Source organism: Cololabis saira, chromosome 22 (assembly GCF_033807715.1).
Source record: "Cololabis saira isolate AMF1-May2022 chromosome 22, fColSai1.1, whole genome shotgun sequence".
In the NCBI taxonomy this organism is placed as follows: Eukaryota; Metazoa; Chordata; class Actinopteri; order Beloniformes; family Belonidae; genus Cololabis; species Cololabis saira.
Genome location: NC_084608.1, coordinates 32220999 through 32238274, shown reverse-complemented (window position 1 = coordinate 32238274; position 17276 = coordinate 32220999). Strand labels below are relative to the sequence as shown.

General features: G+C 40.4%; 1 protein-coding gene across 4 annotated transcripts in view; it reads right to left on the bottom strand.

Moving 5' to 3' along the window:
• LOC133423567 (NACHT, LRR and PYD domains-containing protein 12-like) overlaps positions 1–17276 on the bottom strand; it is a 96186-nt gene that overhangs the window by 36475 nt on the left and 42435 nt on the right. The window contains exons 1-3 of one of the 4 annotated variants that reach the window (XM_061713791.1): positions 6821–6910; positions 3957–4008; positions 3641–3827 (exon numbers count right to left, since the gene is read on the bottom strand). The exons of 2 other annotated variants lie outside the window; for them this stretch is intronic. In XM_061713791.1, the coding sequence (XP_061569775.1) occupies positions 3641–3789 (149 nt within the window). In that variant the 5' untranslated portion in view covers positions 3790–3827; positions 3957–4008; positions 6821–6910. Of the gene's footprint in view, positions 1–3640; positions 3828–3956; positions 4009–6820; positions 6911–17276 lie in introns of those variants that run through there. One more of the 4 variants, XM_061713790.1, reaches the window with a different exon arrangement.

The following is a 17276-nucleotide window of genomic DNA, read 5'->3' as shown; positions in this document are numbered from 1 at the left end:
TTAGGGACAATATTCAATTTGAAAATGCAAACTGCAAATGCAAACCTTTGCCCTGAGCTCGGACTCACAGGCTCACGCCAGGCTACAGTAGCAATACAGCCTTCACCCCACTAGTCGGCGCGTAGCTCTCAGTCAGTACATTTACATGCAGCAGTTCGTAATGATAAACATTTGTATGTAAATAAAAAAGATTCTGCTGTCACACACATGAGTGTGATAAATTATTAGGGTTAGGATTGTTTTTATGCGAGTAAGAAATTAGGTAAGAAATTTACCTTTTACGTCTCATTTATTCATTCACACGCGCACTAATATACTTGGGAATATAATATATTTTATTTTCTCAGATGGCAAAAATAAGAACTTTATTGATCCCACATAGGAGTAATTCATGTTATATCAGCTATAAAGAACAAGGTAGTGCTGAAAAAAAACAATAGTCTATCCCCCCTCACAAAAATAAGAATAGAGAAACATATTTTCTCATCAACAAAACAAATTTAAATTTTTTCAAATAACAAAATGACACATTTGAACCATTTTTCAAACAATGAAAGAACTGAAAAAATCTTAAGAATTGATCAAATATGTTATTTTGTTACTTGAAAATTTTAAAATATGTTTATGTAAAATATGCTTTGTTGGTGAGAAAATATATTTTGTGAGGGGGGATAGGCTATATATTGTTTTTCGGCACTACCTTGTTCTCTAATATGACATGAATGACTCCTATGTGGGATCAATAAAGTTCTTATTTTTGCCATCTGAGAAAATAAAATATATTATATTTGGTGCCTAACTGTTTCCCAAGTATATTAGTGCATGTGTGAATGAATAAATGAGACGTAAAAGGTACATTTCTTACCTAATTTCTTACTCACATAAAAACAATCCTAACCCTAATAATGTATCAGACTCATGTGTGTGACCGCAGAATTTGGGGTACAACTTTTTTATTTACAGAGGGTTGCAAAAGTATTCACCCCCCTTGAACTTTGTGACCTTTTGCCACATTTCAGGCTTCAAACATAAAGATATAAAACTGTAATTTTTTGTGAAGAATCAACATCAAATGGGACACAATCATGAAGTGGAACGAAATGTATTGGAAATTTCCAACTTTTTTAACAAATAAAAAACTGAAAAATTGGGTGTGCAAAATTATTCACCCCCTTTACTTTCAGTGCAGTAAACTCTGTCCAGAAGTTCAGTGAGGATCTCTGAATGATCCAGTGTTGACCTAAATGACTAATGATGATAAATGGAATCCACCAGTGTGTAAACATGTCTCTGTATAAATGCACCTGCACCGTGATCGTCTCAGAGGTCCGTTTAAAGCGCAGAGAGCATCATGAAGAACAAGGAACACACCAGGCAGGTCCAAGATATTGTTGTGGAGAAGTTTAAAGCTGGATTTGGATACAAAAAGATTTCCCAAGCTTTAAACATCCCAAGGAGCACTGTTCAAGTGATAATATTGAAATGGAAGGAGTATCAGACCCCTGCAAATCTACCAAGACCTGGCCGTCCCTCTACACTTTCAGCTCATACAAGGAGAAGACTGATCAGAGATGCAGCCAAGAGGCCCATGATCACTCTGGATGAACTGCAGAGCTCTACAGCTGAGGTGGGAGACTCTGTCCATACGACAACAATCAGTCGTGTACTGCACAATTCTGGCCTTTATGGAAGAGTGGCAAGAAGAAAGCCATTTCTTAAAGATATCCATATAAAGTGTTGTTTAAAGTTTGCCACATGCCACCGGGGAGACACAAACATGTGGAAGAAGCTGCTCTGGTCAGATCAGACCAAAATCTAACTTTTTGGCAACAATGCAAGACGTTATGTTTGGCGTAAAAGCAACCCAGCTCATCCCCCTCAACACACCATCCCCACTGTCAAACATGGTGGTGGCAGCATCATGGTTCGGGCCTGCTTTTCTTCAGCAGGGACAGGGAAGATGGTTAAAATTGATGGGAAGATGGATGGAGCCAAATACAGGACCATTCTGGAAGAAAACCTGATGGAGTCTGCAAAAGACCTGAGACTGGGACGGAGATTTGTCTTCCAATAAGACAATGATCCAAAATATAAAGCAAAATCTACAATGGAATGGTTCACAAAAAACATATCCAGGTGTTAGAATGGCCAAGTCAAAGTCCAGACCTGAATCCAATGGAGAATTTGTGGAAACAACTGAAAACTGCTGTTCACAAATGCTCTCCATCCAACCTCACTGAGCTCAAGCTGTTTTGCAAGGAGGAATGGGCAAAAATTTCAGTCTCTCGATGTGCAAAACTGATAGAGACAAACCCCAAGAGACTTACAGCTGTAATCACAGCAAAAAGTGGTGCTACAAAGTATTAACTTAAGGGGGATGAATAATTTTGCACGCCCAATTTTTCAGTTTTTTATTTGTTAAAAAAGTTTGAAATATCCAATACATTTCGTTCCACTTCATAATGGGGTGCCACTTGATGTTGATTCTTCACAAAAAATTACAGTTTTATATCTTTATGTTTGAAGCCTGAAATGTGGCAAAAGGTCACAAAGTTCAAGGGGGGTGAATACTTTTGCAACCCTCTGTACATACAAATGTTTATCATTACGAACTGCTGCATGTAAACGTACTGACTGAGAGCTACGCACCGACTAGTGGTGTGAAGGCTGCATTGCTACTGTAGCCTGGCGTGAGCCTGTGAGTCCGAGCTCAGGGCAAAGGTTTGCATTTGCAGTTTGCATTTTCAAATTGAATATTGTCCCTAAAAGTGCATTGTAATATGTAAATGTAAATGCAATAGCCTGGTGGCGCTGTTTCTCTTATTGCATTTGAATATTGTCCTCTGTAAATCAGGTTAAATCTTTCAAAATGAAATGTAAAATGCCGTTTTCATTTTAATTTGCAAATTGTTAGAAAATTGCATTTTAATTTATATTTTGTCCAGAAAAGAGCTTGGTGACATTTAAATGTAAATGCATTAGCCTGGGGGCGCTGTTTCTCTTATTGCATTTGAATATTGTCCCCTGTAAATCAGGTTAAATCTTTCAAAATGAAATGTGAAACAGCTTTTCCATTTTCATTTTAATATTGTCATAGAATGCCCATACAAGTATGTGAAAATTCAAATTGAATTATTGCATTTTAATTTCATTTTTGTCCCAAATAACTCATGCATATGTGGAAAATTATAATGCTATTGTGGAATTACATTTGCATTTGAATAAAGTCCCCTATGGGCTTCCATAGTAAACTGTTGTTGTTTTTGTATAACACAAAACTACAATAAAAATTAAAGTATAAAAAAAAAAGTTATGTTTATTTAAAAAGTACACGCACATTAAAAGAGAGTTCTGAGTGAGCAGCTGGCGGTGGCAGGACGGCTGCCAACGTGAATGTTGGATTCATTAAACCGTTACTATGTATATCTATGTATATCTTTATTATGTATATCCATGGTTACGTTAGTAACAGAGAATAAAAAGTTTATTCATATAGAAGTAGAACAATGGTAGGTATGAAAGGATCAATTTTAGTAGAAAAAGTGATGTTTGAAGAACCTAAAACAACAAATAAACCACCATGGACAGAAAATACAAAGTCATGATGAGTCATAGAATCAGTTAACAACAGTTGTCTTACTTTGTGTCTGAGGGTCCAGGTTCTTTACTGAAGTTTAGAGGATATGCTTTGGACCGGTCACTCTTCATAGACAGACAGATGGATCCTGGAGACTCTGGTCTCTCCTCCTCTTTCTCCACACAGTCATCCATCTTCTGGACTTCAATCATTCAGAGACATGAACCAGAAACACCGACCATCTTTGAATCTGTAGACAGAAACTTTATTAGAACACGACTAACTTGTGAAATCAATTTAACAACTTTCCCTGAAGGACTTTGTCAAAACTCCTGAGGAGGAAGAAAGAGGTTTTACTGATACTGACGATGAGACAGACCTGAAGCTGAGTCTCCTCTAACCTGACGCCAACATTTCTGTCCAGGTGGGATCTGTGAATCAGAATCAGAAATCAGAATCAGAAAAGGGTTTATTGCCAAGTTTTCACACGAGGAATTTGTTATGGTGTATGGTGCAACACAATACAATTATAAAAGCAAATATGTAAGAGATAAAATGAAATGAAATGTATAAACAATAAAAAGTATAAACAGTAAAATAAAATGTAGACCGGAAATGTACAAAATGAGGTTTTAAAGTGCCGGGTGAGTCTGTACAAAAGTGACTTAGGAACTTAGGATAGGTAAAAAGTATAGACAGAAATGTACAATGAGGTTTGTAAAGTGCCGGATATGAGTCTGTGCAGAAGTGAAGCCGAGTCTTCACCTGGAGAAGATATTTTATGTTTCATTAAACACTCAAAGAAAGACTGATGAAGTCGTCCAGGAAACCACTTCACTGATTCTCACTAAAGAGCCCCAACCTGAACGTTACCTGCTCCTGTTCAATTTTTTCTACACAAAAACATCAGTTTATTTTTCTGAGATCATAAAACAACAGTTTTCAGGAAACAGTTGGACTTCAGATGTTGGTTATTTTAACCATTGGATCGTACTTTGTTAGCTAAACGCTAACTTCCTTCATTGTTCAGTAAACAAACCCCTGAACGACTCGCTGAGAAACAAACTTACAAATAAACTTTGTGTTAAAAGGAACCCGGGCTATTAAGACATGTAGGTCTTAAAAGATAAATGTTGGTATCAATTATAATAATGTGATATAAAAAACCTTTTTGATGTCTTCGTTTTTATAAAATTTGAAAATATAATTTAACATGTAGGTCGCCATTGTTGTTTACACCGCAATGCATTCTGGGTAGTCACGTCACATGGTGGCTCCTGCTAGTCCACTGTTTTGACACCCAGAAACAGATGAAAACACAGCTAAACAGGTGACGGCGCACCAGAAACACAGATCAAAACACAGCTAAACATTAAGGTGACGGCGCACCTACAAAAAAGTTAAAAAAAAAAATTTTTTTTAAAAGTACAGCAACATAAAGCATGAACTATAAAAACACCATAAAACTCAGAGACTAACCGACCACACGTTTCAACTAGCAGATAGCCGATGCTACAATAAAAACCCCAGCCAGATCTGGCGTCATTAAATTAAATAAAGATGTTCTTGCCTATTTGACGCAAAGTCTGCGCCTCCCGTTTCGTCAAAGTCCCGGGCCAGTCCCCTCAGCCTCTGGTCTGTCATCACCCAGCACCGAAGCCGGTTTTAAGGGGGGAGAGGGGTGGGCTATGCCCACCCAAACGTGCGTCCTGCCGAGTGGCGTCTCCATCCCGGCGGCGGCGAGCGGAGAGCGGAGAGCGGGTGGCGGTGCGCTGCAGGCTCTAAAGCCCCGGCTACGCAGGCTACGGCGTAGCCTACCCCGTCTACGCAGGAGCCTAATGCACTGGTAAGATGCGCACGACTTTGATCATTTTTGCAGATCTCCTGTGCATCACAGAACTTTGATCCAGTTTGCCTGAACCGAGACGTCTTATGGGCTCCCTCGTCAGCCTCCACAACCGGGAGATGCTGCTCATCTACTGTATGTTTTAGATACCTGTCCCAGTTAAACTAACGGGGCTTATCTTCCCAGAGCCACCGCTCTACGTCATCGCCACCAGAATCCATTGCGCAGGTAAAACATGGCGCCTCCCGCAGGTCAAAATATGTGATAAACATTGTAGATTTTTAAAGCAATTAGATTATTTTATGTGTTTCTAACAACATATTTTAGTATAAGAGAACAATTGTGGCTAATTAGGGACTACAAGTCTTAATAGCCAGGGTTCCTTTTAAAGTCTCATCCAAGTCTCAGAGAGAAGAGTCTAAAGTTCTGAAGAAGATAGAAACTTAGAGCTTAAAAAAGTCTCAGTTACTGAAATCAATCAAACTTTTAAAATCTCTAAAACTCTTCTGAACATCAAAAATTATCCTTTCTGTTGAACCTGAAACATTTAAACATGTTAATAGGAAATACAGGATTTTCTTTTAATCATCAAAACAAAATGTGGGTCTAAAATTATTCTGTTTATTTTGTGGAGCTGTAAGCAAACTAAGATTATTGTTGTTAAATTTATTCCTACAAATATTTTCTTCCAGATGAGATGTTGACACTTCTTACATCTGATTCAGTAAAGATCAACTACATTTCCCATGATTCTTAGTGTCAGCATCGTTGATCCAGACACCCCCGTACCAGAACCAGTGGTTCTGGAGTCTCAGTCTTCCCTGAATGTCTGACGTTCACTCGTCTATCAAACGCTGACAAACATCTTTAGTTGATTTTTCACCTGATTTGATCAGGTTTCTCTTGTTTCTCCTCTGATTCACATCTCTGCTCTCTGGCTATCAAACTTCCTCATAAACTCTAGTCTGGTCTGATGGGAATGAGGAAAAACAAGTATTTTACACACGCATGAATGCAAACACACACGCACACACACGTCAGAGGTTCATGGTGGGGAGGTGTGGTCGTCTGTGAGGAGGAAGAAGCTCCTGTTTTAATTCAAATATCAACAAATGTAACATCATCCAGAAACCCCCCCCTTGCCTTTATACCCCCATGTGATGTCAGAAAATCATGTGACCCCTTAAACCTGCAGTTAGCTGGATGTCAGTTACTGCGTCCTCAAAAATGTCCCAACAACCTCCAGAAGTCTCTTTTCCTGTGTTTGATTAAACCTGATACAGGTACGTCTGAACAAGAGTCCTCAAGGACACATTTATCTAACCCCAAACTATTTACTTTTTCAGTTTCAGTCTCAGACACTTTAACAGTAGAAGAAAAAAGGAACAAAAACTCACCTGGTCTCCTCTGCTGCTCCGTCCACATCAATATGGAATCTGAATACTTTCAGGTGTTTTTCACCTGTACAGAGCTCCTCCTCCTCCTCCTCCTCCTCCTCCTCCTCCTCCTCCCGCAGAAGAACTTGACACACGTGGAGATGACGTCACGGAGCAGATAAAACAGGGTCGACAACTACGGCTGATGATTTTTATAGAACCTGCATCAGTTGTCAAAGAGCCACGTTTTGGATTCTGAGAGAAAGAACAAGAACAGAATCATCAGGAAAGAACCAGATGGACCTTAAAGTGGTTTGTTTTGCTGCTTGCAGATGTTCAGATGTTCTCCAGAGCAGAGACGGCTGCAGGAGACAGCAGAGCCAGGACTGTTCAGCTGAGCAGCCGGTATTTTACATGTGGTGACGGAGCTCCGGTCCTTCTGGACCAGAGAGGAACCACAGACACAGAAGCTGCTGCTGAGGTGACCAGCACATCTGCTGATGCTGGACCTCATTTGAACTCTGACCCCCCATAGAAAATCCAGGGAGCAGCTGCTTCAGAAGTCACCACGTCAGTAAAAAGAGTGTTGTCAGTATAAATACAACTGCTCTGTGAAGGTCTCAAATGTGAGTTCATATTATTCTAAAGCATATACATTTAATTCAGTATATATTTCATTGTTTCATGGATCCTGTCTTGAAGAACATCATGAAATCATTTCAACCGTCACGACAGTTCGTCCACAGACACAAACATCTGGTTATTTTCTGCAGCAAGTCAAGACAAATTGATCCCAGATAACGGATCGATGCAGAGCCAGAAGACAAACTCATTCAGGAGCGTTTAAGGGTTTTTGGATGATGTGAAAGACGACTGACGTCTTCATGTAGCTCCAGCACACGCATGAGCACTTCCTGAGTTGGTAAGGTGAGTGAAGGACAGGAGAAACAGCACAAACATGTCCAGAGCTGCTGAGAGAAGCTGTGAATGTGACTGAAGAAGCTTTGAGGAGAATCCTCCAACCCCAGCAGCTCCTGCAACAGTTTATCCTGCACAAACATCTCAGATGGAAACCTGCCTGAATTCACCACATGTTCCTGTACGTCTGTGTAGGTGACAAATACATCTTTAAACTTTATAAATGACCATTTCTCACTTCTGCTATTGTATACAGAACATTCAAAATGTTTAATACAACCTTAAATCAACAAAAGTTGTTAAAGCTGGAAGAAAATCTCACAAAATGAAATGAAATGTTCCAACAAAATCAGTTCATCCTCAAGTGTTCTGAGATTTTTCCCAAAACACATTTGTTTGTGTAAATGTATTTGTCTTGTAAAGAAGCTCATGTCAAATCAATGTTTTCAAAAACAGCTGCTAAAGTCATGTGAGCATAACGTGGGAGTGCAGGCAGAACGATGAGAAAACGACTCTCAGTCCAGGTCGGGACGTCGCTGGACCTGTTTTAGGTCAATCATACGTTACAATGTATGTGTTACTATTTCATGTAGTCGGATGAACTCTTAGACATCCAGCATCATTTTACCAGGACTTCCACTCTCTTCTTAAACATCTCATGGATTTATGCATATTGGAACGATAGAAGAAGCTGTTTTAACACGACCTGTAAGCTCAGTCTGGGAAACACAAATGCTTTAACCTTTTCCTTATCCTGTATATGATAATAACAATAATAATCATTATAACAACAATACATGTAATTGATCATTATTCAGCCTCACAACAACCCATGTGGCTCATTTTTCCACATAAACAACAGTAAACAACAACTTCAGTGGACTCACGTGCCGCTTAATCAAAGCAACAAAGGACAATAATCACATCAACAATAACATGTTGCTAAATGGGCAGTTCAGTGACTGCACACAGGAAGAAAAAGCGTTTTTCTCACCATTTGAAGAGGAAGAGCATCCTCCCGTCTTCCATGGTGGTAAAGTGGTGGATGAGCCGTCGTAGAAACTCCCACTGGCCTTTAGGTCCTCGACAGCAACAGTCCATGTTTCTGTTTCTGACATCCCGCTGAAGATGCTGACGAGCCCAGAACCCTGCAAGAGTGCTGTCACTTTAGTAAAGTATTGCTACTAAAAACCCTCCATAACTGCACTAATAATGTTGCTACTTTACTGAGGAATCAACACACACGCCGTTATTTCCTTCATGACGTTGATGCTAATGTGCTGTAATGTGATAATAATCATGACCGGTACGTTGTATTTCCAGACCAGTCGTCTCATCTTGTACATTTAATATCAGTTCTGTGTCTATCTGAACTTATTGATTCATCTATGAACTCTACATTTAATATCAGTTCTGTGTCTATCTGAACTTATTGATTCATCTATGAACTCTATTCCAGCAGTCCGGGCTCAGAGCTCTTTCCCGCCTTTCGCGGTTGCTAGGCAACGAGCCCCACCGGCTGATTCCGTTAGGTTTACGTTTATCAACAATACAAACTGTTAAAAACCTTGGTCACACTAGCAGTATGCAGAAGTAAGATTCTAAAGAATAATCAACTTAATAAACTTTCAGCCAACTGTGGCGTATTTATTCCAGCTTCAGTAATGCACATACAGGCTGCTCTCATCAACAGGTGCAGAGGAAGAGAGAGTGAGCAGGGCGCGAACACACCCTTTTATATGACGCACCGCTGACGTCATCACGTCAGCTCCTCTCACATCAAACAGCAGTACAGTAACAGTCAGTCATATATTAACATTTAACACTCCCACTTATGAATGTTCTGTATACTGTACAGTCTTTACAAAATCAAATAAATAAAAATAATAACATGGCAGTCAAATGCTAAACATTTACACACCAAACATGACCCCTACAAATTTCCTCAACTTTAACTTGGAGGCAGGTTTGGTCATTGCATCTGCAACCATATCATCTGTGGGACAGTAAACCAGTGTCATCTTCTCCTCTCTAATAGTGGACCTAAGTCCTTCATCTTGAATCTGGTGGAAAGCATGCCTTTCTGCATCACCACACGAACACTGGTCAGGTTTGCTGTAGGTGAGAATGTTTCACCATAATCTATCCCCGCCCTCTGGCTGTATCCTTTGGCTACAAACCTAGCCTTGTATTGCTCATGTCCGTCACTGTCCTCTTTAATGGAGTATACCCATCTTCCTCCCACTGTCTTTCTGCCCTCTGGCAACTTAGTCAAAGTGAAGGTCCGGTTATCTTCTAAAGATTTGATTTCCTCATCCATCGTTCTCTGCCATTTTTCTGACGCTGATGATGTCATGGCCTCTTTAAAGGTTGTCGGTATACCACACACCGCTCTATAGCAATAGTCTATGCTGGTGAGTGTGCTATCACCCTCCTCACTGTCCTCCTGAGTAACATAGTCCCTCAGATACCTCGGCGGTTTACGCTCTCGGGTGGGATATCTCCCACTGCTTGAGGCATGTGACGTCACCTTGGGGTGCTTCTCGCCACCATCCTCAGTTGACTGTGGGCTAACAGCCCGCTCATCTATGCTCACACTAGACTGTGGTGTATCTATTTCCTCACCACCTGTTCTAGAGTCCATTCCCAGCATTTGCGTCTGCGTCTCGTTCTCACGTGTCGTCTGGGTGACAAACTTCACCAGTCTGTGCTTCTGCACTTTCCCTTTATCGGGATAATAAACCAGAAAAGCAGGACTGCCCTTGTCATGCCCTACAAAAAGTCCTCTATCACACCTGGATTCCAGTTTACCTCTGTCCTGTTGGTAAGCGTAACACACTGATCCAAACTTGTGCATCCTGGCTAGATTACACTCTTTCCCCGTCAGTGCTGTGTATGGGGTGGTACCTGTGTGCTTATTAAAGCACCGGTTTCTTGTGTACGCTGCTTCCTGAACAGCATGGTGCCACAGACTCTTAGGTAAGTTGCTGTCTATAAGCTTACATCTGGCCATCTCGAAAAGAGTACGTCCTTCCCTCTCAGCTATCCCGTTCTGATGCGGGGAGTAAGGACAGGACGTCTCATGTCTGATCCTGTTCTTCCTCAGTCATGCCCGGAACTCTCGGTTAGTGAACTCGGTTCCGTTGTCTGATCGTATGCATTTTACGTTGCCATAAGGCGCTACATCGGCTAAAAACTTCTCAGTAGCCTGAAGTGCATCACTCTTCGCTCTCAGAAAGTAAACAAACACTACTCCGGTACACACATCTGTGAAAGACTGCATATACTTAAAACCGTCTATAGACTTGTTGTTTACTGGACCAGCAAGATCTGTGTTCACCATCTCAAGTGGTTTATTTGCCTTTTCAGTTGGACCTCTGTTTCTCATTTGAGTGAATTTTCCCTGTATGCACACATCACATTCTTTATCAGGCCTGCGCTTTGCACCTTTAATATGCATGCCTACTGTCACATCCTGCAATTTCAGTATATCCTCGTAATTGCAATGACCCATTATCTCATGCCATGTCTGGATATCATGGCTGACATTACACACATCATATTCATCACACTCGGTTTGCAAGTAGTACATTCTCTTATTCACATGAATATTAAACCTTGTGCCATCGGGGGTAACAAGAGCATCTTTACCTTCCTCAAAGAATACTTTGGCACCATTAGCAGTAGCACACCTCACTGAAAACAGTTCTTGAGGGAAGGAGGGGATGTAGAGGGCCTTCTTCAGCGTCACCTTACACCGGCGCCCCTCACTGTCTATGAGGCACACCTGTGCGTCTCCCTTACCTTGTGCCAACCCGAAAGTGCGCTTCCCGTCTGCCAGCTCCATGCTGTGCCTCTCCGGCTGGAAGTCGCTCTCAAAGCTCTTGAACCGCGTCTTGTCGTTGATGATGTGGGATGACGCCCCGGTGTCCACAATCATCCCCTTTCTCAGGATCTGCTGCGCTGACCGGCTGCCGCTCTCCGTCTCCGCTCTGAAGAAGAAGTCGTCTCCTCCCGCTGCTCTCCGTGCGTCATCTCGGTCCTCTCCGTGACCGCCGTCGTATACGCCATCTTGGACCCGCGCGTACCGAGCGCTCTGTCCACGTTTCTTTCTGCACACCTTGTCTGCATGCCCGGAATGTCTGCAGAAACCACACCAAACCGCCTTTTTACAGGCATCTTTCCGGTGACCGCTCTCCCCGCATCTCCAGCACGTCAGCTCCGTCGGGGGTCCGCTCGTTATCCTCCTTGGCGCCGCCCGCGCTTTCAGCACCCTTTCTCCCGCCTCCTCGGCGGCTGCGTCGGTGTCCTCCGCGGCCTCGAAGTTCCGCAGCTTGGCCTTGAACTCTCCCAGCGACATGTTCACTGAGCCGTGCGTCACATCAGCGTGAACGGCTTGTATTTCTCTGGTAGTCCCCGCATAATCATCGCCATCATCAGCCCTTCGCTTGGCGCCTCACCTGCGCTTTTAAGCGCGGTAATAATCTGCTCTGCCCTGATAATATACTCCGTCACAGTCTCTGTGTCAGCTTTCTTCAGTGCAGTCATTGTTATGTACAGGGAGACGATGCGGGGCCTACCTTTGCCAATATAATGTTCCCTCAATACTTTGAGGCTTTCCCGGCCCTTATCCTTTGTCTCCCTGAATATAAGTCCGAGACTCGTGTTGTCGAGAAGCGGCGCCAACGCGCAATATGCGTCGGCGTTCAGCTTGTCATCCAGGGCCCGCTGCTCTGCCGTCATGGGTCCCGCTGGTTCTTCCAGGATAGTCCTTTTCAGACCCGCTCCATGCATGCAGCACAGCATCCTCTCTTCCCAGAGTTCGTACTCCTCCGCTCGCCCGTCAAACGTGGGCCAATTGCTCTTGCTTCTGTTCGTCATGGCTCGTGCTTCGTAGTAGCCGCCCGTTAGCTCAGCTTTAGCTCCGCGTGGTTCTCCCACCGCTAAACTAGCTATACTTTGCAGCTAATAAGCTACCGCCGTTACCTCACCGCACCAGCAGGCCGGCGTCTTACTTTGCTCGTCGTCGACTAGCCTAGAATCTATTTCGTGACCTGGGCCCATAACCTGTTAAAAACCTTGGTCACACTAGCAGTATGCAGAAGTAAGATTCTAAAGAATAATCGACTTAATAAACTTTCAGCCAACTGTGGCGTATTTATTCCAGCTTCAGTAATGCACATACAGGCTGCTCTCATCAACAGGTGGAGAGGAAGAGAGAGTGAGCAGGGCGCGAACACACCCTTTTATCAACAATACAAACATAAAATCTAACCATAAACTCACACATTACACATTCACCCATCAAGTACACGATTATAACTCTCCATTCTTACCTGCAAACAGCAAGAAATAAGTATTACTTATCCTCGTTACGCCGCACACATCCTCACAGTCAAGTGTGTTTTTCGTTCTCACAGTGTAATCCCGCGAGACTTCATTTATCCCCCGAACATGGTGTAGCGCCCTCTGCTGGTGAGAGTTGGACACTGCATCACCACGTTTGTCAATAAACGAACCTTTTCCTATCAGACAACACAGAAAATTTTCAACACACTCATGAGCTTTATACTTAATGCAAGTAATATTAAACATATTAATAATAATAATATGGGTATATTACCGATGGCTCTTTATTGCACATTTTCACCACGTAACATTTACACTGTTTTACACATCATAAAACTCTCAATAATTAATGAAGAGAGACGAGGTGGAGACGACAGAGCCACAACACAGAAGGACATAAACCGTTAAAAAGGTCAAATTAAAGGCATGGCAATTAGTCTGAAGACTCAAAGGAAAGTCAAAGTTAACATCTTTTTTTTAATTGTGAATAACCCTGATTTCAAGCCTGGGATGGTGGACGTTGGTTTTAAACAGTGGGGTGATAATCGTGTTCATAGATTGAGGGATTTACTCTCTGATAATATGGTTATGACATTTGAACAAATGATAGAGAGATATTCTATCCCCAGAAATGACTTCCTTCGTTATTTACAGGTAATGTATTATATGTTGCACAGTACTACCTTTTGTTGAGAACCATGAAAGCTCTCCTATTGAGAAATTATTATTTTTAACAGGAAGAGAGATATCTGTAAGCCTATTTTATAAAGCTCTGTGTTTCACATCCCCGGTTGGGCTAGACAAGCTTAAAGGCACATGGGAGAAGGAGCTAAACATCATAATTGATGATGAAGAATGGAAGGATGTATTCAATAATTTCAGTTTGCAATCGCGCCCAAGCAATACAGTTAAAAATTATACACAGAATGCACATGTCCCCCAACCGTAGACTTCAATCTCTCACCCATGTGCCTTAAATGCAAGATAGAAATGTGTACCCTAACTCATTGTTTTTGGTCATGTTGTAAACTGCAGGTGTATTGGTCTAATGTGTTATCTGAAATAGGAAAGATATTGGACTTAAAACTGGATATGGACCCTGTATCTCTTGTATTGGGCGTCCTAAGACAACACTTAATATCAAGGAGGCTGTATTGTATTACAAAGTACCAATTATTAAAGGCTGGCAAAGAGTGATGTTTGATCTGGTGCCATTAGAATACCTGACATCACATGTATATTACATTCAAAAATAGACCAATTCTATAAAGTCTGGGAGCGTTACTTGAACTATGTAGAGCCTGATGTCTTGACTGGTCATACTATATATTTTTACGGTAACCCAGGGTATTATTTCTATGAATCTGAGCTGGTGTTTTGTTGTTTTTTTTCTTCTGTTTGTTTGTTTGCTGCTTGTTATTTCTGTGGATCATATTATGTATCCATTCTTTGCTTGTAAAAGTGAAAAATGAATAAAAATATTGTATAAAAAAAAGGTCAAATTAAAATCTGACTTCTGTTTCCATCAGCAGACACTTTTTTTCCAAATGTTCTTTTAAATTGAACATCCAGGTGGAATAAAAAGTCGGGCATTATCACAGCTTTGGAGGTTTGCTACTGTGGACACAAAATCCAAATTGTATTTATAGTAAACCATAAAATAGCCACGTACCTAAGAGGGCCTAAAAATGTGAAGTTTTCAATCAAATAATTTGCCCATAAATCAGCTTGAAATTGGACTGATTGTGATTAATTAGTAATTAGGATTCTGAATTACCACTAACCTCCACTGGTCGTATGTGACGTCACCAGGTCTGGACCAAGACGGCCGCTCTGTCAGCACGTTATAGTATAGTATATTTTTATAGTATATATCATATATTATAGTACTCTGTCAGCACGTTATAGTATAGTGTATTTTTATAGTATATATCATATATTATAGTACTCTGTCAGCACGTTATAGTATAGTATATTTTTATAGTATATATCATATATTATAGTACTCTGTCAGCACGTTATAGTATAGTATATTTTTATAGTATATATCATATATTATAGTACTCTGTCAGCACGTTATAGTATAGTGTATTTTTATAGTATATATCATATATTATAGTACTCTGTCAGCACGTCTCTCCCAGAACGTTACAGTATAATATATATTTATAGTATATCATATATTATAGTATAAATTGTATTCGATGGTGTTTTTTCAATAAGAGGATTGCAAAAGTTCGCCCTCTGGTGGTTATATATGGTAACTGCAGTCAGTGTAAAGTTAGAAGGTTTAAATTACAAAAGTACATCCTGTTATTCCTTTCAAAATAAATCGACAATAAACAGTTAAAAGGACACGACGACAACGAGTCTGTTTCGAGGAGAAATTAGTGCAAATACAATCTTCATCCGTCTTCTGTCATTAATTAATGTAATTACAGTCGGTAATCTATGAATTGTTCTCTAATTAAAATGAATTACAGACGATAATGTCGTTAAATTGAAGAAAACGGTTGTTTCTAGTGTCACCACAAGAGGGCGGTCGTAACAACGTTTCGCCCTCCAGCAGTTCGCCCTCTAGCGGTTATACAAGGTAACTGCAGTCAGGGTAAAGTTAGAAGAATTAAATGACAAAAGTACATCCTGTTGTTCCTTTCAAAATAAATTGACAATAAACAGTTAAAAAGGCAAAATTAGTCTGTTTCGAGGAGAAAATAGTGCAAAAACAACCTTCATCCGTCTTCTGTCATTAATTCATGTAATTACAGTCGGTAATTTATGAATAGTTCTGTCATTAAAATGAATTACAGACGATAATGTCGTTAAGTGGAAGAAAACGGTGGTTTCTAGTGTCACCACAAGAGAGCGGTCGTAACAACGTTTCGCCCTCAAGCGGTTATACAAGGTAACTGCAGTCAGGGTAAAGCTAGAAGAATTAAATGACAAAAGTACATCCTGTTGTTCCTTTCAAAATAAATTGGCAATAAACAGTTAAAAGCACGACGACAACGAGTCTGTTTCGAGGAGAAATTTGTGTAAAAACAATCTTCATCCGTCTTCTGTCATTAATTAATGTAATTACAGTCTGTAATCTATCAATAGTTCTGCAGTTTGGATGAATTACACACGATAATGTCGTTACAGCGCCTTTCTACAAAGAAATGTACGTTTTACGTCTCATTTATTCATTCACACACGCACTAATATACTTGGGAAACAGTTAGGCACCAAATATAATATATTTAATTTTCTCAGATGGCAAAAATAAGAACTTTATTGATCCCACAAAGGAGTAATTCATGTTATATCAGCTGTAGAGAACAAGGTAGTGCCGAAAAACAACATATAGTGCTCCACCTTGCTTCTCTTTCCTTTTATTGCAACACATCAATTTACATACATGACAGTGGCACATAAACACTGCATTGATCACCACACTACACACACTGCACCATCACTGTCTCGTCTTTTTCTTTGTTTCCATCCGTGATTTTAGTCGTCTTACAGAATCAGGAATTCATCTGTTAATAAAATATGTAAAATATGTCAAAGTGAAGGACACACACACTCACACACCTAATCTAACGTCTGCTGCAAGGTGGAAAGGTGAATAAATCTCACTGTGAAAGCTTTTATCAGATAAAAGTAGTGACCATGAATATATATGAAGACACTTATTAAAAGAAAACTCTGACATCAACTCCGTTTGGCTGCATCAACCTGTAAGCTACAAACAAAAACTTACTTTTGTTGGGGACAAATTCTCAGTGAGAATTCACTTTACAAATACAACATTTCCCCATTAAGAGCTTTCATTTGCTGGTTTTAAGGTAAGTTATCATTAAATATAAGTAAAACTAAATTTATTATTTTTGGAAATCGACCTATTAATCAAAGTGTACAAATCACTATTGATAATATGGAAGTGGAAAGAGTTTTTGTTAATAAGTTTCTTGGAGTGGTTATTGACCATAAACTGTGCTGGAAGCCTCACGTCAACTTCTTAAAAAAACTAAATATCAAAAACCATTGCAATCCTATATGTAAAAATATTCTAACATTAAACTCACTAAAACTCCTGTATCAATCTTTAATAAAACCAACGTACTAACTAACTAACATACTGTATAGAAGTATGGGGACACACATTTAAGACAATCACGAAACCAATATTTTTTCTCAAAAAAATAGCAATGCGACTCATAAACAA